The sequence below is a fragment of the Xyrauchen texanus genome, chromosome 39 (assembly GCF_025860055.1).
Source record: "Xyrauchen texanus isolate HMW12.3.18 chromosome 39, RBS_HiC_50CHRs, whole genome shotgun sequence".
NCBI lineage: Eukaryota > Metazoa > Chordata > Actinopteri > Cypriniformes > Catostomidae > Xyrauchen > Xyrauchen texanus.
In genome coordinates this window covers 26,738,382-26,762,341 of record NC_068314.1, presented here as the reverse complement: position 1 = coordinate 26,762,341, position 23,960 = coordinate 26,738,382, and the positions used below count along the sequence as shown (strand labels likewise).

The 23,960-nt window shown below is 38.6% G+C and overlaps 1 protein-coding gene across 2 annotated transcripts in view; it reads right to left on the bottom strand.

Moving 5' to 3' along the window:
- LOC127632377 (synaptoporin-like) overlaps positions 1-23,960 on the bottom strand; it is a 49,395-nt gene that overhangs the window by 20,957 nt on the left and 4,478 nt on the right. The window contains exon 1 of one of the 2 annotated variants that reach the window (XM_052110933.1): positions 2,890-3,063. The exons of the other annotated variant lie outside the window; for it this stretch is intronic. Coding sequence (XP_051966893.1) covers positions 2,890-2,913 — 24 coding nt within the window. The 5' untranslated portion in view covers positions 2,914-3,063. Of the gene's footprint in view, positions 1-2,889; positions 3,064-23,960 lie in introns of those variants that run through there. 2 annotated transcript variants of the gene reach the window in all.

The window sequence follows — 23,960 nt, the reverse complement described above, 5'->3', positions numbered from 1 at the left end:
GCCAGGCACACGCCCAGGTTCAATGGCTTTCGTTTTAACTATTCCGCATGCAGAAAACTCAGTCCTTCCACAGAAGGACGCAATAGAGCCTGTTCCTTCAGCCAAGATGAAGAAGGGTTTTACCTGTACCTTAGCCCCTACTTCATAGTACCAAAAAAATCTTAACCCCAACCTTAATCTTAATCTCAACCTGAAAGCTTTTAATCGGGCCCTGCACAAGCTCCCATTCAAAATGCTGATGCACAAATACATTCTGTCATGCATCCGGCATCAAGATTGGTTCGTGGCAGTAGACCTGAAGGAAGCATACTTTCATGTCTCGATTTTTCACAGACCATTCCTTCGGTTTGCCTTTGAGGGTCAGGCATACCAGTACAAGGTCCTCCCTTTCGGCCTATCCCTGTCACCTTGCATCTTCACGAAAGTTGCAGAGGCAGCCCTTGCCCCGCTAAGGGAAGAGGGCATCCCGCATCCTCAATTATCTCAATGACTCGCTGATTCTAGCTCACTCTCGAGATGTATTGTATGCGCACAGGGACCTGTTGCTCAGACACCTCAGCCGATTGGAGCTTCGGGTCAACTGGGAAAAAAGCAAGCTCTCACCGGTGCAGAGCATCTCTTTTCATGGGATAGGGTTGTACTCAGTCACTATGATGCAGCACCTCATGAGCGAGCTGAATTGCCTGATGTCATTTAGGGGAAGAACAGCAGTCCCACTGAAACAATTTCAGAGGCTCCTGGGGCATATGGTGTCCTCAGCTGCGGTTACGCCACTTGGGTTGATGCATATTAGACTGCTTCAGCACTGGCTTCAGACTCGAGTCCCGAGATGGGTTGAGCCAGTTTTTTCCCGTGTGTTAGCAGGTACGAACAGGTAAATATGCAGGCAGCTGGCTGGGTGTACTGCTTGCACTCAGCGCCTTTCCCCTCCCTGAGGGGATAACATGTGCTTTTATGTGAGTTCCTGGGACTGGCAAACCCTGGATGTCTTCCCATCCCCAGCACACTGTGGCAGGCGAATTTGGGAGAGGAATTCGATTCCAGGCCCAGTTCTCATGAAGTATGCCCTGTCAGGTCAGCCCCTGTACTTGGGATAGGTGCTCCAGATGTAGTGGTTCCCTGTTGGTAATCCCAAATGAGGTGTTTTCCATGGTACGGTTTCCTTGATGGTAAACCTGTGTCTTCCCCTGTGCCCCAGAGCTCTGCTCTGCCACCAGTCATTGCGCATGTAGAGCTCCTCTCTTCCAGGTAGGACCTACCACAAGGACTCCTTTCCATGTGTGGTACTTCCTGGTGGGTAAGTTCATGTGATGTGCTCTCCACATGTTAACATCCCTTCAGGCAGGATCTGGTCTCTGCGGTGTCCTTTCTCCATGGGAGAAAAGAACACCTTCCCCGGCGCGAATATATCTTGGTACCAGCTAAGTGAATTTTAATTTTCAAAGAGGAAAAAAGAGAAATGGTCAAAACAGCTGATGTGACCTATTACCATTGTAAGTACATCTTGTCCCCCCTTTGGGGACTACGACTATGACACTTATGTAGGGTGTTGGGAAGGTTACGATGGGGCTGCATGCACTTGTTACTAGGCACGCAGTAGCCTGCCTGCATCTTCACCACCGATCCATGGAACAAAGTTCAGCTAGTTGTGGTATTTTGTATAGGTACCGCTAGTGTCACTACATTGACACAACATCGAGAGAGTGACAGATAGGGAGCATCTTGGTTACTGTTGCAACCTCGGTTTCCTGATGGAGGGAATGAGACTTTGTGTCCCTCCTGCCACTCCTCAGCACAAACCTGAATGAGTGGATGCAAGCCGTCTCCTTTTATACCCATATGTCTGGGGAGTGGCATGCAAGTTCTACTCGCCAATTCTCATTGGCCTTTCTTCAAATATCAGAATGATTGGAGCTCCCAAATTCGACCCCTAGTGTCACTACATTGACACAATGTGTCATGCCCAACATCAGGGATTTATTTGTGTGAAAGAGAATAAGAGTTGTAGTAGCACCTCAATTAGTCACACTAATTTCCCCAGGAAACTGTCATGATACCTACAATGAGACATGTAAAAAAATGTAAACCTACGATTGACTTACATATATGACTATTACTCTGAAACTCACTCTATTGGGAGAACAGATATGCATTCCAAACATGATACCTGAAATGCCTAATATTCAGAATGTCTCCATGGTAACCTAAAGACTGATATGCAGTGGAGCCCTTCACCAGCATATCACTCAACAATCACAACTACTGGAATATTTCATTTTTAAATCTAGTTTCTGAAACATCAAAAAGCTCACAATAGCAAAGATCAGTTTGAGTGAAGGGAATCTGATCTCTGAATGTCTACCCCCAGATACTTGCTGAGATACACTGGATGCCAATTCCCCGTTTAGCACAGCATATTCATTGATCACTATAATAATGACTTATTCACAAGCTAACAGAAATAGGCATCTCACTCATTCAGAATTACGAATGATTCAATAGAGCAAAAGATGTTAGCAGCTAAATGGTGTCTGGCACTCTGAAGAATAGGATTTTGAGGTGGGAGTATCATGAACTGGATGCTTCTATTTTATCCATAATGCTGTCTGGTATACTCCACATTACCTAGTGAGTTCAGGCTCTCTGGAAAGCATGCATTTGCTGCTCAAAAGCAGTTGAATAATTGAAAAGAATCTGGATTAAAAAGTAATTATAAGAGAATCATATTAGGGTTGAAACTGCTATAGACTTAAAAGAAAAATCACAGAATCTCACACCTTATTGCAGAAACATCTGTAATATAGTAGTCAATAGTAGTCAAACTGTCCACAACTATGAACCACCTGATACCTGCTACAGATAAATAGAGAAACTAAAGCTAAGACTTACCGGTGCAAATATGACCATACACATTTAAAAGCAAAAGAGATATCCAGCTTCAGAACACAAGTAATACTCTGTTCTCCGAGTCATTTAGATGCTCCAAAGAATCAGAAAAAAGCAGCCTCTGCTGTACCTTCTCTGGTCAAGCTTCCTGTCTTGTATTGTGGATTGAGAAGGGTGAATGTGAGCTCAGGAGAGTGAGACAGGAGAGGGCTGGCGCTTCTGTGTGCTTGATTTTTTTTTTTCGACAAGATTTACTTACAAAATATTGCACAACAATGATATACATACATCCCATACAACAAAAAAAATAATGTTGAGGATAAAAACAAACACAATAAAGCCAAAAGCTTCTTTCCATTGTGGTCCTTGGTGCAATTTAAAAAGATGGAGGCATGTACATAGGTGAGAATGCAAAATACCCTATTTACAACATATTAAAACTACAATTAATTTTCAATCGACACTTAAAATACAGACAAGCCAGAGTTTAACAGTTCACTCATTTACAATCAAACCTTCAAAAACTAAAAAGCCATCTTCTAAGCTCTATTTTAAAACCTATCACATTTTTATACTCTTCCAAGAATCTGGTAGTTTATTCCAGACAACTGCACTAGAGTATAAAATTGTTTTTTTGATCTTCTCTAAGAATTACCCTGTGCGCCTCCCTTTGGAGCTGAAACTGACACACATGCAAGCACATAGAGGGACTCCCTACAGTAACTACAAATCATTTAACAATTAAGTCACACATAATACATCATAATGTATGATACTGTATACTACAGTTATTATAGCAGGCATTAGTCATGCATCTTAATGTACATCCTGATCCTACATAAGCAATATGCCAGAAGAAATGTTTTGCATGTAAAAGGATTGATTAAAGCAATACATGTAATATTGGCTTATTGTTTTTATAAAATAGTGGCAACAGCAATATGATAAAAGACACCAATGTTCCAAAAAGTTAAATTTTTTATTAATAATTATCAGAATTATCCTCCACCAAATATAGTTAGTTAGCCTAACTGTAGGCTGTTTATGGTTGCTGCATATACTTCAACTGATGTGTGGTCAAAGGTGGCTTGTACTTTACAATGGCTATGAACTTATTATTAACTTATGATCTGTTTTAGTATGGGTGTTTTTTTAATCCATACCATATATGATTGTTTCTTATCAGTTAACAGCAGCACACAATGTCAAAGATATGAATGTCAAAGAATGTGTGAACATATAGACATATAGACATTAGTTTAAAGCCTTCAAATCCCTCCTTTAGAAAATAGTGAATTTGTGCATTTTTCTATGGTATGCATTAAAAAAAGACAGAACCTTATCTTTAAGTCTATAAACTGAAGTATTATCTGTAATATAGGAGACAGGAACTTACTTATGCAAGGAAATGAATTGGGTGATGCCCAGACTGGCTGAAACAAATAATTGTACTTAACCCAATAAAGTCTCCATGCTCTCCTGGAAGTAGAGTACATTGTTATATCATTTCCAAAATGGTCAACTTCACACTGTGAGGACGTCATGGCCAATCTCCAAAAAACTTGGTATCTCTGAAAAGCCAAGGGTGTCCTCGTAAGTTACCACAATATTTACTATTGTGGGATGTATTGTCTAAGAGAAACTTAAATCACAAAATTCCTATACAAAAATTAATTGCTGGGTCTTAGACGATAATGACATGTAACTTGATGTATCAAATACAAATAATCACATATTCAAATATACATAGGCTATATTTATGTGTGTGTGTGCATTTTTTTTATTTACCTTTATTTAAGGCTAATGGGCAGTTCACCTTTATTTAAGGCAAATGTTTCTGCCTTGTTAAGTGTTGTCTGTGTTATGCAACTTGTTGGAGAAAGTGTCAGTGTAAACTGTTAATGTCATGGTGAGGCCTATTTCAGAAGTATGGAAAATGCCAGATAAACAACATGATTAATTACCACTTGCAATAATATAATGTAAGACAGCACTGGCCTGTCATTATAGTAAAACAATGATGCTTTGACAAAGCTAACCAAATGCCTGTTCAAATATCACGCTAAAGTAACAACATTGTTAAGCTACAACAGTTTACAATGAGGCCTATGTCTTATTCTCTGTGGGAATAAGAATTAGGGTCTAATGATGAGCATTAGAAAACCTCAAAATACCAGAATTGGTTGTGAATTCCACACATTCAAAAGATGTATTATCCCAGCAAAACTATCTGTTACTATGGGAGCTATAAGTTGACCTGCAAACACAATAAAGCTCCTGCCCAGGGCACTATTTTGCTGCAAATACATCAACTACCTACTTGGCTTTCTGACTTAAAGTTGTCTGTGAAGACATGGCTTCAGTTATAGGACTTTTGTGACAGATGTAGTATGTAATAGATTAAAGGTGACTTATTATGCCCCTTTTTACAAGATGTAATATAAGTCTCAATTGTTCCCTAGAATGTGTCTGTGAAGTTTCAGCTCAAAATACCCCACGGACCATTTATTATACCATGTTGTAAATGTCTATTTCTGGGTGGAATCAAAAACACGCTGTTTTCGTGTGTGTCTATTTAAATGCAAATGAGCTGCTGCACCCCGCACCCAACATAGCTCTGGTCTCTGTGAATACAATCATTATACAGTATCTGCTCCAGCGCAGATTTCAACTGTTTACTGTACTGGTAGTGATTAAGATTTATATTGGGATAACTGATCTCAGATCAATGCAGCAATGCTTCTTTTTTTTTTTAAGGTTGAGCAAAGTATAGGGGTAACAAATACATCACAGTGATGAACTCATGATCATATGTGCACGTACAATGCCACCTACACCACACTGCTGCTGGTGAACTGCTCCCACAATCGCTCGATCACTCAGCTTCACTAAACCTCAAGATGTGCCTGAACATGGGCTGCTAAACAACTTCAGACAGTTGCTCGACACTCTCTCACACACATTCCCAGAAAACAACAGAATAGACAGATCACAAGTGCATTGTGAGCAGAGGACGATCCATGCCATTGAAATGAGGACTGAGATGCATTAGATATTGCCTACTGCAAATCCTCCCAGGGGGAAAGATGCAGCATGCTGGTATGGATACGAAAATGCTGTTTGTTTAGTGTACAGTAAGTCACTTTGGACAAAACTGCCCCTGCTGGCTCTTATTATGTGAGATACAAATATTATATGACAGAGCTTATAACAGGGCCCTTTAATTAGCCTTCAGGAACATAAGAGCTCCCTCCTCTGCTGCATAGCACTAACAGATTGCACTGAATGACTTAATCTTTCTATCTCCTTTACAAAATACACTGCGACGGTACACAATAGCAATGGTATTAGATAATAATAGCCTGATCACATGAAATTTATGTGAACATGACAACATTTTAGCAATTCAAAATTGACGTGCCGTATAACACGTTTGGCTGCAGTTTTACCAACCTGGTCTCATAGTTAAAACGTGACTCTATATATATATTTGCAAAACTTGTTAAATGTGTCTCCAGGTACAATTCCCTGCAGTTTCCAGTTGAAATTAACTCTAGAGGCACTACAACAACTGTGTGTTTTATTAACTTTCACTCAAATCATGATTACAATGGCTGATTATGACTTTTTAAAGACTTTTTAAACATCATTTTCTCTCTATTACTCAGAAACTGCTATTTTAAGATATCAACACATCTTTCGAAAAACAATACATTTGAATGCTTGTATTACAGACCCACCTACATATATACACTTATTCCGACATGATTAACTTGCGCGGTAGCTCACCTGAAATAGTGTGGGTCTTACAGTCAGAGGTCCACGATGTCCAGCCATGAACTTCAACTAACATGTGATACGACAGATTAATAGAAGTGGCATAATATGACGTGGTTGCTTCAGAAATTCAGAGTTTTTTAGGTTTTTAGGCATTGATAAGGTAAGGATGTATTTTTAACGTCAAATATATCTTTTAAAACACTAATGGTTAGGTTTAGGCGTTGATTTGGTAAAGATGGGGGGTAATTTACATGTTTCCGTTGATCGTAGTATAAATACTAGGGGGGTTGTATATGTTTTTATTACCATCCCCCCCTTGAATCTACGCCCCTGTACGGGGGTATGTTTTAAAAAGTTATCTAATATTCATCTTAAAACCACGTCTGAATATGACACCATCTTACTTGCTTTTGACACCCCAGCTGGACATTTTATTGGAAAAATCAGCCTGGTCTCATGAAATTTACATGAACATGACAACATGATAATAACATAGTACTTAAACACTATGGTACTAAATTATTATATTAATATACTACCATGGTTCTAAATGATTACTGTATGTTTACATGCCATGGTTCTGCAAAGTAGGCAACTTTAAAAAATAACATGGTAGTATTTTTTGTACGTGGTACTTTTTGTTAGTGCAGGTGAAGAGCTTGGATCATACAACACTCATATTTCACAGCTGTGTGTGTCAGATACAAGAACAACCCATTGAAATTGTGCTTGAAATTAATTTCTCCTGTGTTCTGTGGGCTTGAGTTACAGTGGGAACTATTTATTTAAACCCAGAGGCCTGTGAGATGCAGGGAATCCAATTTCTCATTTATTTGAATCAGTAATCCACAGCAGTAGAACCAATGAGATTGCAGCAGCAGTAGCCTTGCATTGATAGCACATTGACGGTCATGAGAGAACTAATCTGTTTTGAATGTGCTCTGCTACATTGATTGCAGTGGAATGGACCTCATTGAAAGGGGCTTTTGCTCTGTGTCTTGCATTACTTTATGAGTTTAAAACAGTGCTTGAGTTAATTAAAATAAGTCACTGGACTTCTAAACCAGTTTTATCAATGTTACTGAAAACTAAGAAAATTACTTAATGAAAGCACTTTTGTTAAATTGAAACTAAACGAAATATTTTTTCATGATTTTAGCTTTTGATACACAATACAATAAAAATGGTTAACCTGAAATTGTTACCTCAAGGACCTATTTCAACTTGATCTAACCCTTAAAAATGACTTTTGTTGGAATAACCCAATTTGTCAGGGAAATCCAGTCAGATTAGTTTTGAATTGAATACAAATGTAAAAATATATTTTTCGATTACCTGACAATTTTGTTTTTACAGTGTATATTGTAAAATTTGAAACCTTTAAAAGCCACCTTTATCAACCTTAACAATTCCACTAGAAAGCAAAAACACTATGGACCTGATAAATGTAAAGTTGTGAAACATATTTTACGAGTTTACTGGTTCATATGGTCCCGGAGGGGCTCCGCAATGGCAGGGTGTACTGTACAGTGAAAATAAAGTTATATATTTTTGGTCTGTTCTCACTCAGATCCAATTAGACTGATCATTTCAGAAGGCATGTTTTAAACCTTTCATGCTGCCTTCATGTAGCTTCGAATTTTGGTCACTATTCACTTGCATTGTAAGACCTTCTGCAGAAGAAAGAAAGTCACATTTTTGGGTGAACTATTCCTTTAAAGAATGTTCCCCCTATCTGATTTTACCCTTAAAATGAGCTTTGTAGGTGTACCCTAATGTTTTCAGGTTGATTTATTTTTTTTACTTGAATAAAACCAGTTAATGCATTTGGCAGACGCTTTTATCCAAAGCGACTTACAGAGCACTTATTACAGGGACAATCCTCCCGGAGCAACCTCGATTAAGTGTCTTGCTCAAGGTCACAATGGTGGTGGCTGTGGGGATCGAACCAGCAACCTTCTGATTACCAGTTATGTGCTTTAGTCCACTATGCCACCACCACTGGTGTTACCACATGGTGTTACCACAGATGTTACCACATGAAGCACAGTGTAAACTGTAAACAATTTTGATCAGGTAACCTAAAAAATGTGCTTCATATGGTAAAATCTAAATTAACTGGTGTGGTTTTATTCTCTGTCCTCATATTCTGATGTCATATTGCAACCAATAGGCAATTTATGGTTAGGGAAAAGTGTATAGTCTTATTTCTCAATGTCAGTTTACCTATAAGTCACCTCATGAAGAGTCAAACAGCTATAATTTAAAGGGATCGTTAACACAAAAATGATCATTTTAGGTAAATAACAACTTGTAGTGAATTTCTGTCTGATTCTTAAACAAAGCTATTGCATGGCTTTAAAAGATTTATAGAAAACTTAGAAGCATATAAGGCCCAAGTCATATTGATTTCTATTATAATACTATTTTGCGTTTGTTGAATCTCAACCACCACAGTTACTATTCACTTTTGTTTTATGGAAAAGCTTGGACAGTCTGATAAATATCTCTTTGTTTTTACAGGAGAAAAAAAAAAATACTGGTTTGGAATAGATGATCATAGAATTGATGATCTTAATTTGTCTGTAATCTTGGCTCTAGATGAGAAGACCACAAACTGGAGACATTCACACACATATCTGCCAATGTTAAATATATGAACCCCAAAAGATTTGTTATCATGATGGCATGAGGAATGAGTTGTAATGCATATTTGCTGTTTTACATTAAGAGTATGCTATTGTGGTACGGTTATTTCTTTCAGACCAGTAGAGGATTAGCTCCTCAAATTAACCTCTCTGCTGCCCTCCTCTGTTTCAGTTAAGAGATACTTCAGTCTATTTTTAGACATACACTAATCTGTAGGCCAATGTTTAGTCTAAAAACTAATAAAAAATAAAATAAAATAAATAATAACTAAAAGCTATAAAATGCACACATTCACATTTGAACATTTTAAGGGAACAATGTCCATAAGTAATAAAGTAATATTTGTTCGACAGGTACCAACACAAGCATAATTAAACATTTCTCTCTATGCAAACATGTCTTCATTACTAACTGTAGCCAGTATGGCCTTTACGTGCGGTATTCACCCTTTTGGTCTGTCTGCCGGCTCTGTGGACTGTATATTAATGTGTATAATAATGATGGTTATGCAATAGTTGATGCGATAACTTGCAGTGAACATGAGGTAGTAAGTGTCATGTAGTGATAGCACTAAGATGAGCCTAGAAGTTCAATAAATGGACCTGGAAGATGCAATTGAACACAGACACTTGCATACAGATGCAGGAGAGGTCAGTATGTCAATCAGAACACTAAATCTCAACTTATGTCACTAAGCATGTAACATCCTGCATATACACAACAGCTTTGAACTATTTTATTTTAGATTGTATTAAAATGTGCTCTGCATAACTGCTCTGGAACCTTTTACCCACAAAATACCAATTCACTTTATAACAGTAAGTGTGACTGATCACATGGCTGTACTACAAAGATGAATAATGTAGGATTCTGGGAGTATGAGTCAAGACCCAAAGGGGGAAGGTGAGTCACTACAATGACGCTCTAATCTGATCCTGGTTAATCAGTAATTAAAGGTACTCATCCTAATGTGGCCCGCTTTTGGTGGGGGTGGGTGTACTTTTTGTAGTTTACTTAAGTATAATTTAATGTATATATAGTGAACTGTTTCAGTGATGACACTTTTTTTTTTGTCATAGCCGCCATATTTGTGGCCATCAGCGAGAGAAAGCGACAGCGTTGTGCCGAAATCTGACTGCCCATCTGATTTTGGCTCTCCGCTGCCTGATTGGACCTTATCTCTAAGAAATACAATATTCGATGGGGACACGTGACACCATGCGAGAAGCAGACGTGTGAGCGACGAGCTCTGCGCAATTTACTAGTTTATTAATTAGTTTCATATTATAATCCGGTGAGATTCGATACACCCAGTAACATAATTGCTCTTTGAGGTAAACATGGCAAAGAAGTAAAAATCCTCAGACTGATGTAGGTTTTTGCTGACTTGGAGGATCTCGCTGTAATACGTCGATCGATTACGGCAATGGAAACAAAATTCTCTCAGTTATTCACAAGAGTGGCAGATGTTGAGAAATGGATCGATTATCTGGAGTCATCGGAAAGAAAATTATCTGCTAATCCGCCTAGCAGACTTAGAAAAATTTAGGAAAAACTGGACTATTTCGAAAATATGAGCCGAAGGAATAACATACAGATTGTTGGAATTCCTGAGCACGAAGAAGGCAGAGATGTGGTGAAATTTCTTGACAAGCTCTTCACGAGTTTGCTCAACATAACAGACCATAAACTGGAAATCGAGCGAGCACACAGAGTCCTGTCTCATAGATCTGCTGAGGGAGACAGGCCAATCAATTCTAGCCAAATTTCTGAGATCATCCGATAAAGATCTCATGTTGCGCCATGCCTGAAGCAAAGGAAACATTTCTTGGAAGAAATATGATATAGTGTTTCTTCAAGAAATGCATCTTTCCCCACAAGAAGCTGGAAAATTTGGGAAGATATGAAAATATGATTATTTTCATCGGTTCATAAAATCTATTCTAGAATAGATGTTTTTATATCTAATTCACCTCGGCCAGTGATATTAATAATGCTTTTAAGGAATTCTATCTGGATCTCTATAGTTTCACGTCTTCATCTACCGATGAAGATATTAGAAAGTTTGTGGATCCATTAGAACTTCCTAATCTGACGACAGAGCAAAAAAACTCTCTTGCTTCTGAGATAAACTTGGAGAAGCTTGATGAGGTAATTAAGTCCCTGCCTATTGGCAAGGCTCCAGAGCCAGATGGTTTTCCATCTGAGTTTTTTAAATCTTATGCTACAGAATTGGCTCCACATTTGCTAGAGGTTTATACAGAAGCATTAAAGAATGGACAGCTCCCCCCAACCATGACACAAGCTTGGATCAGTCTGATTCTTAAAAAGGACAAAGATCCAAGCCAGACCTAACCAAGAGTTTGTATTATTATTATAATGCTCCCCTATGATGCTCCCCCTCCCTGGTTTTGTATTGAACAAGATGTTCATGCCCCTATTTCGCCATTGCAAAGCCTTTCTATCAAATTAACCGGTGAAGTTAAGTTACACCCGTTATCTCGCATTTGCACTTGGTATGGGCAAAAGTGTCCAGAGTGTTTAATTCAGATATTTATTTGAATGCTGCCTCGAGCATATGGCTGAATCCAAAATTATGCATTGATAAGTCCCCCTTCTGATGGTCAGAGTGAATTTTGAGAGGGGTTACTACACTTGGTGACCTATATGAGAGTGTTGAGATCCTTTGGGGATTTGGCTCCACATTTTGGCATTCCCAGATCTCAGTTATTTAGGTATTTACAGTGCCACCTGCTCTGTTCTACTATCGGGAGTAGCATACACACCCCTAAAGCGGCAGATATTTTGGGAGAGGTGGTTGCTGCTTTTGGAAAGGGACATGAGGCATCAGTGTATTACACCTTGCTAATTCAGAGACTTTGGGATGGAGCTTTAACCTCTATTAAGAGATTATGGGAGAAAGATTTTAATTTGGTGTTGGAGGATGGTGTGTGGGCTGGGATTCTAAAAAACATCAAGTCTGTATCTAGAGATGCTAGGGTGCAACTTATACAGTTAAAGATCCTACATAGATTCTATTGGACCCCCTCTAGACTAGACTAAATAGACTTGGCCTCAAAGACACACCCACCTGCTGGCGTTGCCAATCGGAGGATGGAGACATTGCCCACGTTTTTTGGTGGTACAGTGAGATTCAGGAATTGTGGTCGAAAGTACAGAGTTTCATGTGACGTGTTGGGTACTCGGGTTTTGTTTTGTCTCAGACACTGTGTCCTGGGTGATGGGGCAGCGATTAGCACAGGCAACAAGTCGATTATTTTAAGGGGTTGGAAGTTGGTTGGCGCGCCCTCAATTCGGGAGTGGTGCGAGGAGATGAGAAGGGTGGCAGAAGGTAACCTGCAGAAGGCTGGGATTCTGGATATATATATAATGTTTGTATGTATGTGTAGATATATATATATATATATATATATATATATATATATATATATATATATATATATATGTTTATATTTGTATATATTATTTTTTATTTTTTAATTAATTAATTCATATATATTTTAATTATTTGTGTATGTGTGTACATGTGTAAGACCACTGGGATGTTCCTTTGGGGTCGGGTGGGGTTCTTGATTGGGGAGAGGAAGTAGTGGGAGTTAATGTTGATTATTTGTTTATATGTTGTTGTTTTTTTTATCTGAAATTAATGAAATGCTAATCACATAAAAAAAGGACACACCCATCTGCTGGCAATGCCATTCAGAAGATGGAGACACCACCCATGTTTTTGGGGATGTGTTAAGATCCAAGAGTTTTGGTTGAGGATTCAGAGCTTCGTTTGTGATGTGGTTGACACTCGGTTTTCGTTTTGCCCCAAACTGTGTTTTGGGTGATGGGGTGGTCCTGAATGTGGGTGATAGATATATCTAGAGCTGGGTCCTGACCAGCGTGATGATTTGCAGGCAGGTAATCCTCAGGGGATGGAAGTTATCTGGTGCACCCTCATTTCGTGAGTTGGGCAGGGTGGCGGTGTTTATGGAGATGGTATATAGAAGGCTGGGCAACCTGGATATATACATCAGGAAGGGGGCGGCTATCTGGCCTTTTTGGAGGGCTCTCAGGGAGGGACAGCGGTGAGGGACTAGTGTTTTTTTTTATTAATAATTTTTTATGTCTCTAAATATTTTCTGTTTTATTTGTGTGTCTTTGTCAGTTGGCTTTTGCTCACTGGAGTGCTTGTTTATGTTGGGTGAGTGTGGGGGTGGGGGGTTGTGTTTGATTTAGCATTTTCTGTTATATCTGTGTGAGTTGCTGCATGGAATCAATACAAATTGTTAATAGAAAAAAATACAAATAAAAAATAGAAATACAATCCCACAGTCAGTCTCATACCTAGACATTTTGCCACTCTAGGCAAGACACTTTTTTGTCGGCCCACCTCGACACTGCTCTTCAAACACATGCACACACATAAAATGCCACTACATCCCTTATGCACCACACAATAAAAAAATAATGCAAGACAGAAAATTGAAACCTGTTTTCAAACTGAAGCCAAGTCGAATGCTTAAATCACCAAAGCATCAAGAGCTTCCCAAAAAGCACAACCCATTACTTTAGTAATATAACATGAACTGAAGAATATTTGCAGACATTTGTTTAACTTTATGAAATAAGGCATTTATTCCCATTTAAAATTCACTGCATTATGACCTAGATTAAATAATTAAGGAATACTTCCTTTGTTGACCTCCTTTCATTGGTGTCTTAATGAAAACTGGCATAATGCCAGTTCATGTTCAGTGGAGATCATTGCCATTTAAACTTTCTTGACTCATTGTAGTTTTTAAACTATTTTTAAACAACGATAGTTCACCACAAGATGAAAAATATGTTGTTGTTATTATTTTTTTTAATGGAGAACGAAGAAAGCACAGCAGATTTCTTTTCCTGTAATTTTTGGAGCTTGATAGCCAGGGTTCTCATCCTGCTCACATCAGTGTAACCATTTTGCTGTAAAGCTGCATCCTCAAGCAGTCACACTCACCCTGTGAACAGCACAAGACACACAGAATATCACTGTCACAGTGAAATCAGCAAAAAATAACTACCAAGCAGCCTCTTTTTAATGCTGCATTTTATACTCTTGAGAGAGTGAATTTAAAAAGAAATTTGCTGCTAAAATTATAACCTTGTCAATTGTGAATATTCAGCGTAGTTGTTTATGAGGCACTGCACATATAGGTCACTGCCAAAACAAGCAACTTCCTATTGGTCGGTGAATTTGCCTGTCAAAGTTCACCAAACTTGAGCTCCACGAGAAACCTATGAGAGAAAATTATTCGCCGCCGGAAGTCCATTGCGTGAAATTCACAATCACGCTGATTCTCACTGCTGACTGTTTTTCGCCCCTGGAATTTCACTGTGTGAATGTAAACATGACCGCACCTTAAGTCAAAAAAACATCTCGAGCATCAAATAAGGTTTCTGCTTTTGCAGGCGTTAAGAGCCCTCTTGAGTAAGACACCATAGGCATGTGTGAGAGTTCAGCAAGCAGCTCTTCATAATGAGTTGGCTACGTCAGCGTAAGAATGTTTGCATTTTGAACTATATTATATTATCAATAATATACACAAAATGCATAGTACACATTCAGCCAATACATGTTTTATTTTGGTCATTGATGAAGAACATCAGGGTAGAAAAATTTGTTTTGTTAACAAAATACAACAAAATTAGGTCTTTGTGAAAAAATTAAAAAGTATATAAGCCTACTTTGTTGAAAAGGCCCATTTCAGATTAAAATGCACCAACATATAAATAAGAAATATGGAAAAAGGTGATGTAAGAGTGAAGGGAATTGGAAAGGAGAAAGTGGGGAAAATGTAAAGTGGTGTTAATGATCCATGCTCTATTGCATACAATTTAATTTGACATATTAATCTTAGGCGTTTGCACATCGCTGTCGCCTTATCCAACAAGTTTATTACATATTGCATTTTTCAAGTTCTAAACCTGTTTATTCTTCAGACAGAAAATGGGTTAATATTTAATATGGTTAGCAGAGAAATAGGAAATGTGACTTGTTATATTAGAAAACAATGTTATTTTGCTAATATTATCAGGTTGACTTTTTCACATATTCTTAAAGGAGACTTATTATGCCCCATTTACAAGATGTCATATAAGTCTCAGGTGTCCCCAGAATGTGTCTGTGAAGTTTCAGCTTAACAAAATACCCCACAGACCATTTATTATACCATGCTATAACTGCCTTTTTTTGGGTGGAATCAAAAACACGCTGATTTTGTGTGTGTATCTTTAAATGCAAATGAGCTGCTGCTCCCCGCCCCCTTTCTGGAAGAGGGCTGTTCCTTTACAGCACGTATTTCGGTTACTACAGCAACAACAAATCAGAACCTGTATGACTGACAGTGTAAATACCGGAGTTCAGGCAGGGCTGGACTGGGAAGAGAAATCGGTCCGGGATTTTACATAGAAACTGGCCCAAAAGTCCCGTTCTGCATAACGTGGCAGCACATTCAGCACGTTTCGCGGCCGGCCCGGTTCTCCCGATGGACAATCCGCCCCTGATAGGCTCCAAACTGCGTTGGCCCACTGGGAAAATGCCCGGTATGCCAGATTACCAATCCAGCCCTGTATATATATTTATATATATATATATATATATATATATATATATATATATATATATATATATATATATATATATTGTATATCAGTCTTTAGTACAGTATGTCCTCATTTAGATGTGAACTTGTGTGCATATGTGTGGCATAATAGTGCAGGCCAGTGGAGCTCATACTGATCAATGTACACCACTGCACTAGACATCCACTCTCACATGAATAACCACATGCATGGCCAAACAAACAAGCACACATACGTATGTACGCATTCACACAAATACCCCAAACACACTCGCTTCAATCATGGCGAGAAGCTTTGGAGACCCACCCCCCTCCTCTTTTCCATTTTCTCCATCTCTCCACTCTCAGTCTCTCTCTGTTTCAATCTTTCTCACACACACAGACTGGTGTGACTACAAACGGGTGAGTGTTACGATGCATAGGCATGTTTATCAAGCTTTCCCAGCTGTGTTCTGAAGGGCAAGTATGAACAGAGCAGAGATGTGATGAGGGAGAAAAGATTATACCAACACAGCAAAACAGATACTGCGTTCACATTTACACAGCTCTTTACTGTGCATAGAGAAAGAGAAACAAAGGAATGGAACAGCGGGAGGAAGAGGAGGGAAATGATGGAGCAAAGAAGAAAATAAAGGACCTAAGATTAAGATATTTAAGAATAAGAGCACAAGGCGGTGTAGAAAAGAGGAAAAAACGGAACCAATAAAAAAGTACTATGGTACAATCCTGTTTTTTATGGACATGGTACAGTGGTGATGCAATGGTTTTCTTTGAGGTACCTTTGAGCTCCAAGGTGAATCACAACATCAAAAACTTTGATTTGAAGAAAAAAGTATCAGACAATGTACTTAAAGCAGAAGTGTGTAACTTTTTAATATCAAAATATGTTCTAGTATACCAGTTTATTGTTCATTGGCGACTATAAGTAAGCCATTCATGGGTCCCGGTCCACTCAGCTCCACACATCCCTTTCTAGCTCAACCTATAGAGTGATTTTGGGGCATGGCTACTAGCAGTAAACTGATCAACCGGGAGAATATGAATACTCATGGCAGACGTGTACAAAGGAAACGAACTTAGCTTCGCCAAAATTTGAAGACTTGCTAAAAGACATAAAAGATTTTGGGGTTCGATTCTTGCCGTGTTGTTTCTCGACAGGTAAGCTACACTCTGGTAGGCCTATTGCCCCACAAATTAGCTCATCACTGTTTTGTAAGATACTCAGAATATGTATCGTTATGCTTACTATTTACCAAGAACTATCCTACCTCTTGTGCTAGATCCCCCACACACCAGCTGCCGTTCAATCCTGCGATGTTATCGGACGACCCAATTCCCCTTCAGTGCTTTCTATCTGGTGTGCATACTGTATGTTAAAATGGTCTTGTTTATTAAGACGTTAAACATTTATTACCTTTTGTTTAGTATGGCCAATTTGTTATAGGGAATCAGAGAGTGTGAAATTGATGAGTCTGATGAGTAATTCCATTACATGCGGTGCCACTAGTAGTGCAGAAATTATACACTTCACCTTTAATGTCTTCAATGAGGGAATGAACTAGAATTGCAAAAACATTGCAAATGATTTAATCAAATAAATGATTAAAAACAATGGGGAGAAAAAGAAAACAATATAGATCTACAGTTACTGTATTTATTGTAAGTATAGAAACAGCACAATTTAAGTTCATTGCACAATATTCAGATATATACAAATGTATAAGTAGATTGACAGTGCTGGGAGACTGATTCTATTGCATTATGCCATATGCATTATGGGAGATGAAGTTTGTTTGCCGTGATTCTCAGATTGGTCAAACTTTCACTTTTTTTAGTATCATTGGTACCACAAATTCCACTATTAATCACCATGTATTAAAAATGTAGTTGAAATAACAGCAAAAATCTATATCCTAGGGAAAAAATGTATATAATTTTACTTTTGGAACAAAACTGTTGCACTCTATGTGCGAACATTTGGGTGACCATCCCAGTGCAGCCTTTGCGAGAATGGCTCACAGCATTAATGACAATATGGACAGGTGCAAGAAAAAATAAGGTCACACTTTAAATAATGACCCCAGTTTATATTACAGTAAGTACCTTTAACTACAAGGCTAAGTAGAACATGAAAGATGTAAAGCAGACTGCTAGCCTCACATTCATTGTATGATAGAAAAAAGATACAATAAAAGTGAATGGTGACTGAGGCTAACAATCCGTCTAAAATCTCATTTTGTGAAAAACTTGTTTGGAACAACATGAGTAAATTATGACAGAATAAACAGTCAACTTATCCCTTTAAGTTAAGATCTGAGAAGTTACAGAAGAACACCTACACCGATCAGCCACAACAGTAAAACCACCTGCCAAATATCGTATAGGTCCCCCTCATGCCGCCAAAACAGCTCTGACCTGTCGAGGCATGGACTCCACAAGACCTCTGAAGGTGTCCTGTGGTATCTGGTTCCAAGATGTTAGCAGCAGGTCCTTTAAGTCCTGTAACTTGCAAGGTGGGGCCTCCAAGGATCAGATTTGTTGGTCCAGCACATCCCATACTAGGTGCTAAATCGGATTGAGATCAGGGGAATTTGGAGGACATGTCAACACATTGAACACTTTGTTATGTTCGTCAAACCATTCCTAAACAATTTTTGCAGTGTGCCAGTGTGCATTATCCTTCTTAAAGAGGCCACTGCCATCAGGGAATACCGTTGCCATGAAGGGGTGTGTGTGTGTGGTCTGCAACAATCTTTAGGAGGTACGTGCCAAAGTAACATCCACATGAATGTCAGGACCCAAGGTTTCCCAGCAGAACATTTCCCAGAGTATCACATTGCCTTCCTTCTTCCCATGGTGCATCCTGCTGCCATCGCTTCCTCAGGTAAATGACGCACACGCACACGCACCCAGCGGTCCACAGGATCTAAAAGAAAATGTGATTCATCAGACCCGGCCATCTTCTTCTATTCTCCATGGTCCAGTTCTGACGCTCACATGCCCATTGTAGGTGCTTCCAGCGGTGGACAGGGGTCAGCATTGGCACTCTGACTGGTCTGTGGCTACGCAGCTCCATGGGCAACAAGCTGTGATGCACTGCATGTTTTCACACCTTTCTATCATGACCAGCATTACATTTTTCAACAATGTGTGGTACAGTAGCTCTTCTGTGGGATCGGACCAGACAGGCTTGCTCCCCACGCGCATCAATGAGCCTTGGGTGCACATGACCCTGTCGCCAGTTCACCGGTTGTATTTTCTTGTACTTTCCACTACCGGGAACACACCACAAGACCTGCTGTTTTGGAGATAATCTGACCAAGTCGTCTAGCCATCAAAATTTGGCCCATGTCAAATTCGCTCAAATCCTTACCCTTGCCTATTTGTCCTGCTTCCAACACATGAAATTCAAGAACTGACTGTTCACTTGCTGCCTGATATATCCCACCCCTTGACAGGCAGGGGACGTTCTAGACAATTTTGACTGGGGGGGCTAGGGTGGGGCTGGGTGTGCTTGTAGGGGGACAACTGTATTATACCCTAAATGTCCCCTGTACACATGTACAAAATTATTTGCTGTTTTAATATTTGCGGATATGCAATTTATTTAAGACAACCAAAGATTCCCCAAATTTAAGTAAAAATTATGAAAAAATATAAATGAACAGGCTCATGACAAAAGTTCCAATTAGTCAATACACCCTAACATTCTGGTTTAACCACAAGCCATTTACAGTTTCAGCCATGTTGCCATGCTGTTCTTTAGAATGACTAATGCATTAAAATTCTAGGGTAAAACAAAGGCTACATTAAGATTTTAGGTTAGAATTGAATCAGTAGGCTACAATCAGCATGTTCAGGTCTTGTACATTTTTAAATGCATGCATCTATTTCAATTACTACTTTAAAAGAGTTTTAAAAAAAGATGCATTCATTGTAATTATAAGTGACCAATAAGATGGCTTTAATGTGTTTTATATTTTATTTTATCATTATTATGCCTGTCAGTGTCTGCGCATTCCTTATTGAGCACGCTTGGTGTGCGCATCTTATAAGAGAATTCCGCTTCTAATATTATGCTCAGTTCTCCATTATGGGGACATGTGTGCCTCTCCCTTGTGATTGGTGTGCCACACGTTAAGTATTTGATTAATAAATGGTGTTCATAAAGAGGATGTTGTATTTGTTATCTACCCTGTAAACTATTTAGTGCTTCTTTTGCATTTAGTTTGCAAGAGAAGCAGCAAGATCAACTCAAGACATTTGTCTTGTTTCTGCATTGTACAGTGCAACTGTACTGTAAGTGTGTACTGTATGTTGTTCCATAAATGAAAACCTGACAGATACACGTACAAAACTAATATTTTATAGTGAATGCTTGCTAAATAAGAGCGATCTCTAATGAGTTGGGCACAAATCAGATCCAGATCGGGTTTCGTAATAATGATGTGGGAAATTGCGCTATTAAAGTAACTTACACTTACATTTACAAGAGCATGTATAATCCACATTAACTAGAACTGAAACTGGAGCAGACAGGTCCAAAGATGCGAAACTAATGCTGAACTTCTACCTTATCTCCAGATGTTGTTGGCTCATTATTCGTTTGACATTCGGTTTCTCCTACCCACATTCTCTGGAGCCGACAATTTTACAAATCTATCATTACCACAATTAGGTTAAATAATATATGACTATATCATACAGGCATAAAACTCTGAACTCAAAGGGTCAACGATAGTTGTAGTTGGAGGCCTATTGAGACCCCCCCACCCCTGTTGACAGGTACCATTGTAACAAGATAATAAATGTTATTCACTTCACCTGTCAGTAGATTTAATGTTGTGGAGGATCAGTGAATTTCCTAACTGAGTTAGGATGTTTCTGTAATATATATAGCCCCTAGTGTATATCAGAGTACCACAGTATTACAATCTGATAATGTGATTGTACAGCCACAGCTCTTGTTTGTAAGGTGGAATACTTAGAAAAACCTAGTACAGACTGCTTAATAGCTGTAAAGTGAACTTTGAAGAGCAACGTCCAAGTTTTTGGTTCTTTAAACTGATCATATTGGTTTTGTCCAATGAAGAAATTGATCAGAATGCAGCTGCATCTCATAAAGGCACCCACACAACCCCTATCCATATTCCTGAAGAAATAGGTACTGAGAGCCCTCAAGAGTGATGCATCTATTTATCTCTGTGCTTTCACCCAGTATAGAACACTTCAGCATCTCTCCCTGTCATGGTAGCACTTCCTGAGTGTTTCAGTGACTTGAATGCAAACAATGCAGTACATTTAAACACATCTTTCAAGTGTGTTGTGCAATTTGTGCCCCCAACATTTCCATCCCCCATCCAGTGTATTCATGCCATGCTTCATTTCAATGACTCCTGGTATGTGGGGAGTGTAAAAACATCTCATGTTCTTTACTTGCACGGAAGTATTAGTCACTACTCGCAATATCTATAATATGACAGAGATGTCAGGTTCAAATAACAACAGTGATTTTGTTTTAACCTGATGGATGAGAGTAGACTATGTTTAGGGTTCTAAATAAGTCTGTTTTGGATTTAAAACTGGCTCTGTTTCCATGAACACGAATGTGTAGAAAATGTCTTATTGGCACATTTTCAGCCCCCTATGTTGTTGAAATGGGGGGGACCTGTGGTTAACTGTTCTTGTTCAGACATCAGAAGACTACAAAGGACAGTTCGGTCTGCTGAGAGGATTATTGGTTGCCCCCTGCCCCCCCTTCAAGAACTATACACTTCCAGAGTGAGGAAAAAGGCTGGTAAAATCACTCTGGACACCTCCCACCCAGCCCACTACCTTTTTGAACTGTTGCCTTCTGGCCGGCGCTTCAGAGCTCTGAACACCAGAACGGTCAGACACAGGAACAGCTTTTTCCCTCAGGCCATCCATCTAATGAACAATTAAATTGCCCATTGAGCAAATATTATGTGCAATACACAGTTTAATTTTAATTTATATTATCCAACATATCCACTTCTGCCATTACTTACATTGCTCTGTACATAATATACAGTTTTTTGTTCTTTATATAACAGATTGTATTAGAGTTGCACTACATGTGTGTATGTGGGTATGTATGAAGGTGAGTGTATGTACGTATATGTATAATTATTTATTTTGTGTTCTTTTTTGTTTTTAATTACCTATGTCTTGCTGCTGTTTTTGGTATTGTTTGTATTGTTGTTGACTGGAAGCTCCTGTCACCTAGACAAATTCCTTGTATGTGTAAGCATACTTGGCAATAAAGCTGATTCTGATTCTGATTCTGATAATCAATGTTAAAATGAGAGATTTTCTTATTGGTCTGTCCCAGAGCTCATTATCTTGCTGTATAAAGCACTCAGGCCTATAACAGCCAGTGTATACTGTATCTGGGCATTCTTTGTTTGCTCCACTGATCATAAGTAGGCATACAATCTCATTTTATTTTTAAAACACTGTCCCCATTCTTTTTTACAGTTGCCGTCTCCCTATGGAGTTTCCATGGCTACTTCGTCATATGACTTAAAAAAGCCCCTCCTCCTGCCCTGAGGTGACTGTCACAGCGGTTAGTCAAACTTGGCCACCAGGCCGGGATGTGATCCAACTGTATATTTGAGTGTGTGTATGTTATATGCATATAGGTTGGGGCCTATATTTACACTGCTGCAGTGCTGCTGGCTTTTGCTATATCCATAATTGCATACATTATATAACAAATCATTTTAATTCACCCAAACTGAAGATTCTCTCATCATTTACTCACCCTCATGCCATCCCAGCATTCTTTCTTCTGCAGAACTCAAAAAAAGATTTTTAAAAGAATATTTCTGCTCTGTTGGTCCTCACAATGCAAGTGAATGGTGACCAGAACATTGAAGGCACAAAAGGCAGTATAAAATTAAGATTCCAGTTGTTCTGAAGTGATATGATAGATGAAGGTTAGAAACAGTTCAATATTTGTCCTTTTTAACTGTAAATCTACACTTTCGCATTCAGCCACCTACTGGTTTGAGCTGGTCAAAGGTGCAGATTGATAGTTAAAAAGGACATAAATATTGATCTGTTTCTCACCCACATATACTATCTACAAAAAGATTAGAATTGACACCAAAACTACAGTATCATTAACTGTTAGGGATAATAATAACAAATTCTACTACTAAAACCATGAATGTTTTGAAGTACAATATTTAATTTTAAAGGAATATTCTGGGTTAAATACAAGTTAAGCTCAAGCGACAGAATTTGAGGCATCATTTTGATTACCACAAAAAATCTGACTCGTTGCTCCTTTTCTTAAAAAAAGGGGGAAAAAATAAGCAAAAATTGAGATTACAGTGAGGCACTAACAGTGAAAGTGAATGGGGCCAATTTTTTGAGGGTTGAAAGGCTGAAATGTGAAGCTTATAATTTTATAAAAGCACTTACATTAATTATTCTGTTAAAACTCTTGTACATTTGAGCTGTAAAGTTATTTAAATAATTGTTTTTACGGGCTTTAAGCATTACGTCGTCATGGCAACGTAGTTGGAAATAACTGCACAGAAACAGTAAGTGATTTCATCACACTAAAATCGCATTAACAAGCATATTGTTTATGTCTAGTGGCTATACTTTTGAAACTGTGATTATTTTTATGTTTACGGATTGACCCCATTCACTTCCACTGTATGTGCTCATTGTAACCCAGATTTTTGCTCTTTTATTCTTTTTTTTTTTAAAGAAAAGGATGGGGAAGTTAAAATGATTTTTGTTGTAATCAACTTTATGCCACAAATGCTGTCAATTGAGCTTAACTTGTATTGAACCCAGAATATTACTTTAACTTACAACTAAATTTAAAGCTGTAATTGTAATGAACATTAGGTGAAATCACAGTGCTGCAATGTGATCCAATTCAGTTTAACTCTCCAGTTTTTCCTCTGTTCTGTCTTATCCATGTGATGAAAAGATGGGTCATTAAACTGTTGGCTTGTGTGAGTGTAGAGAGGA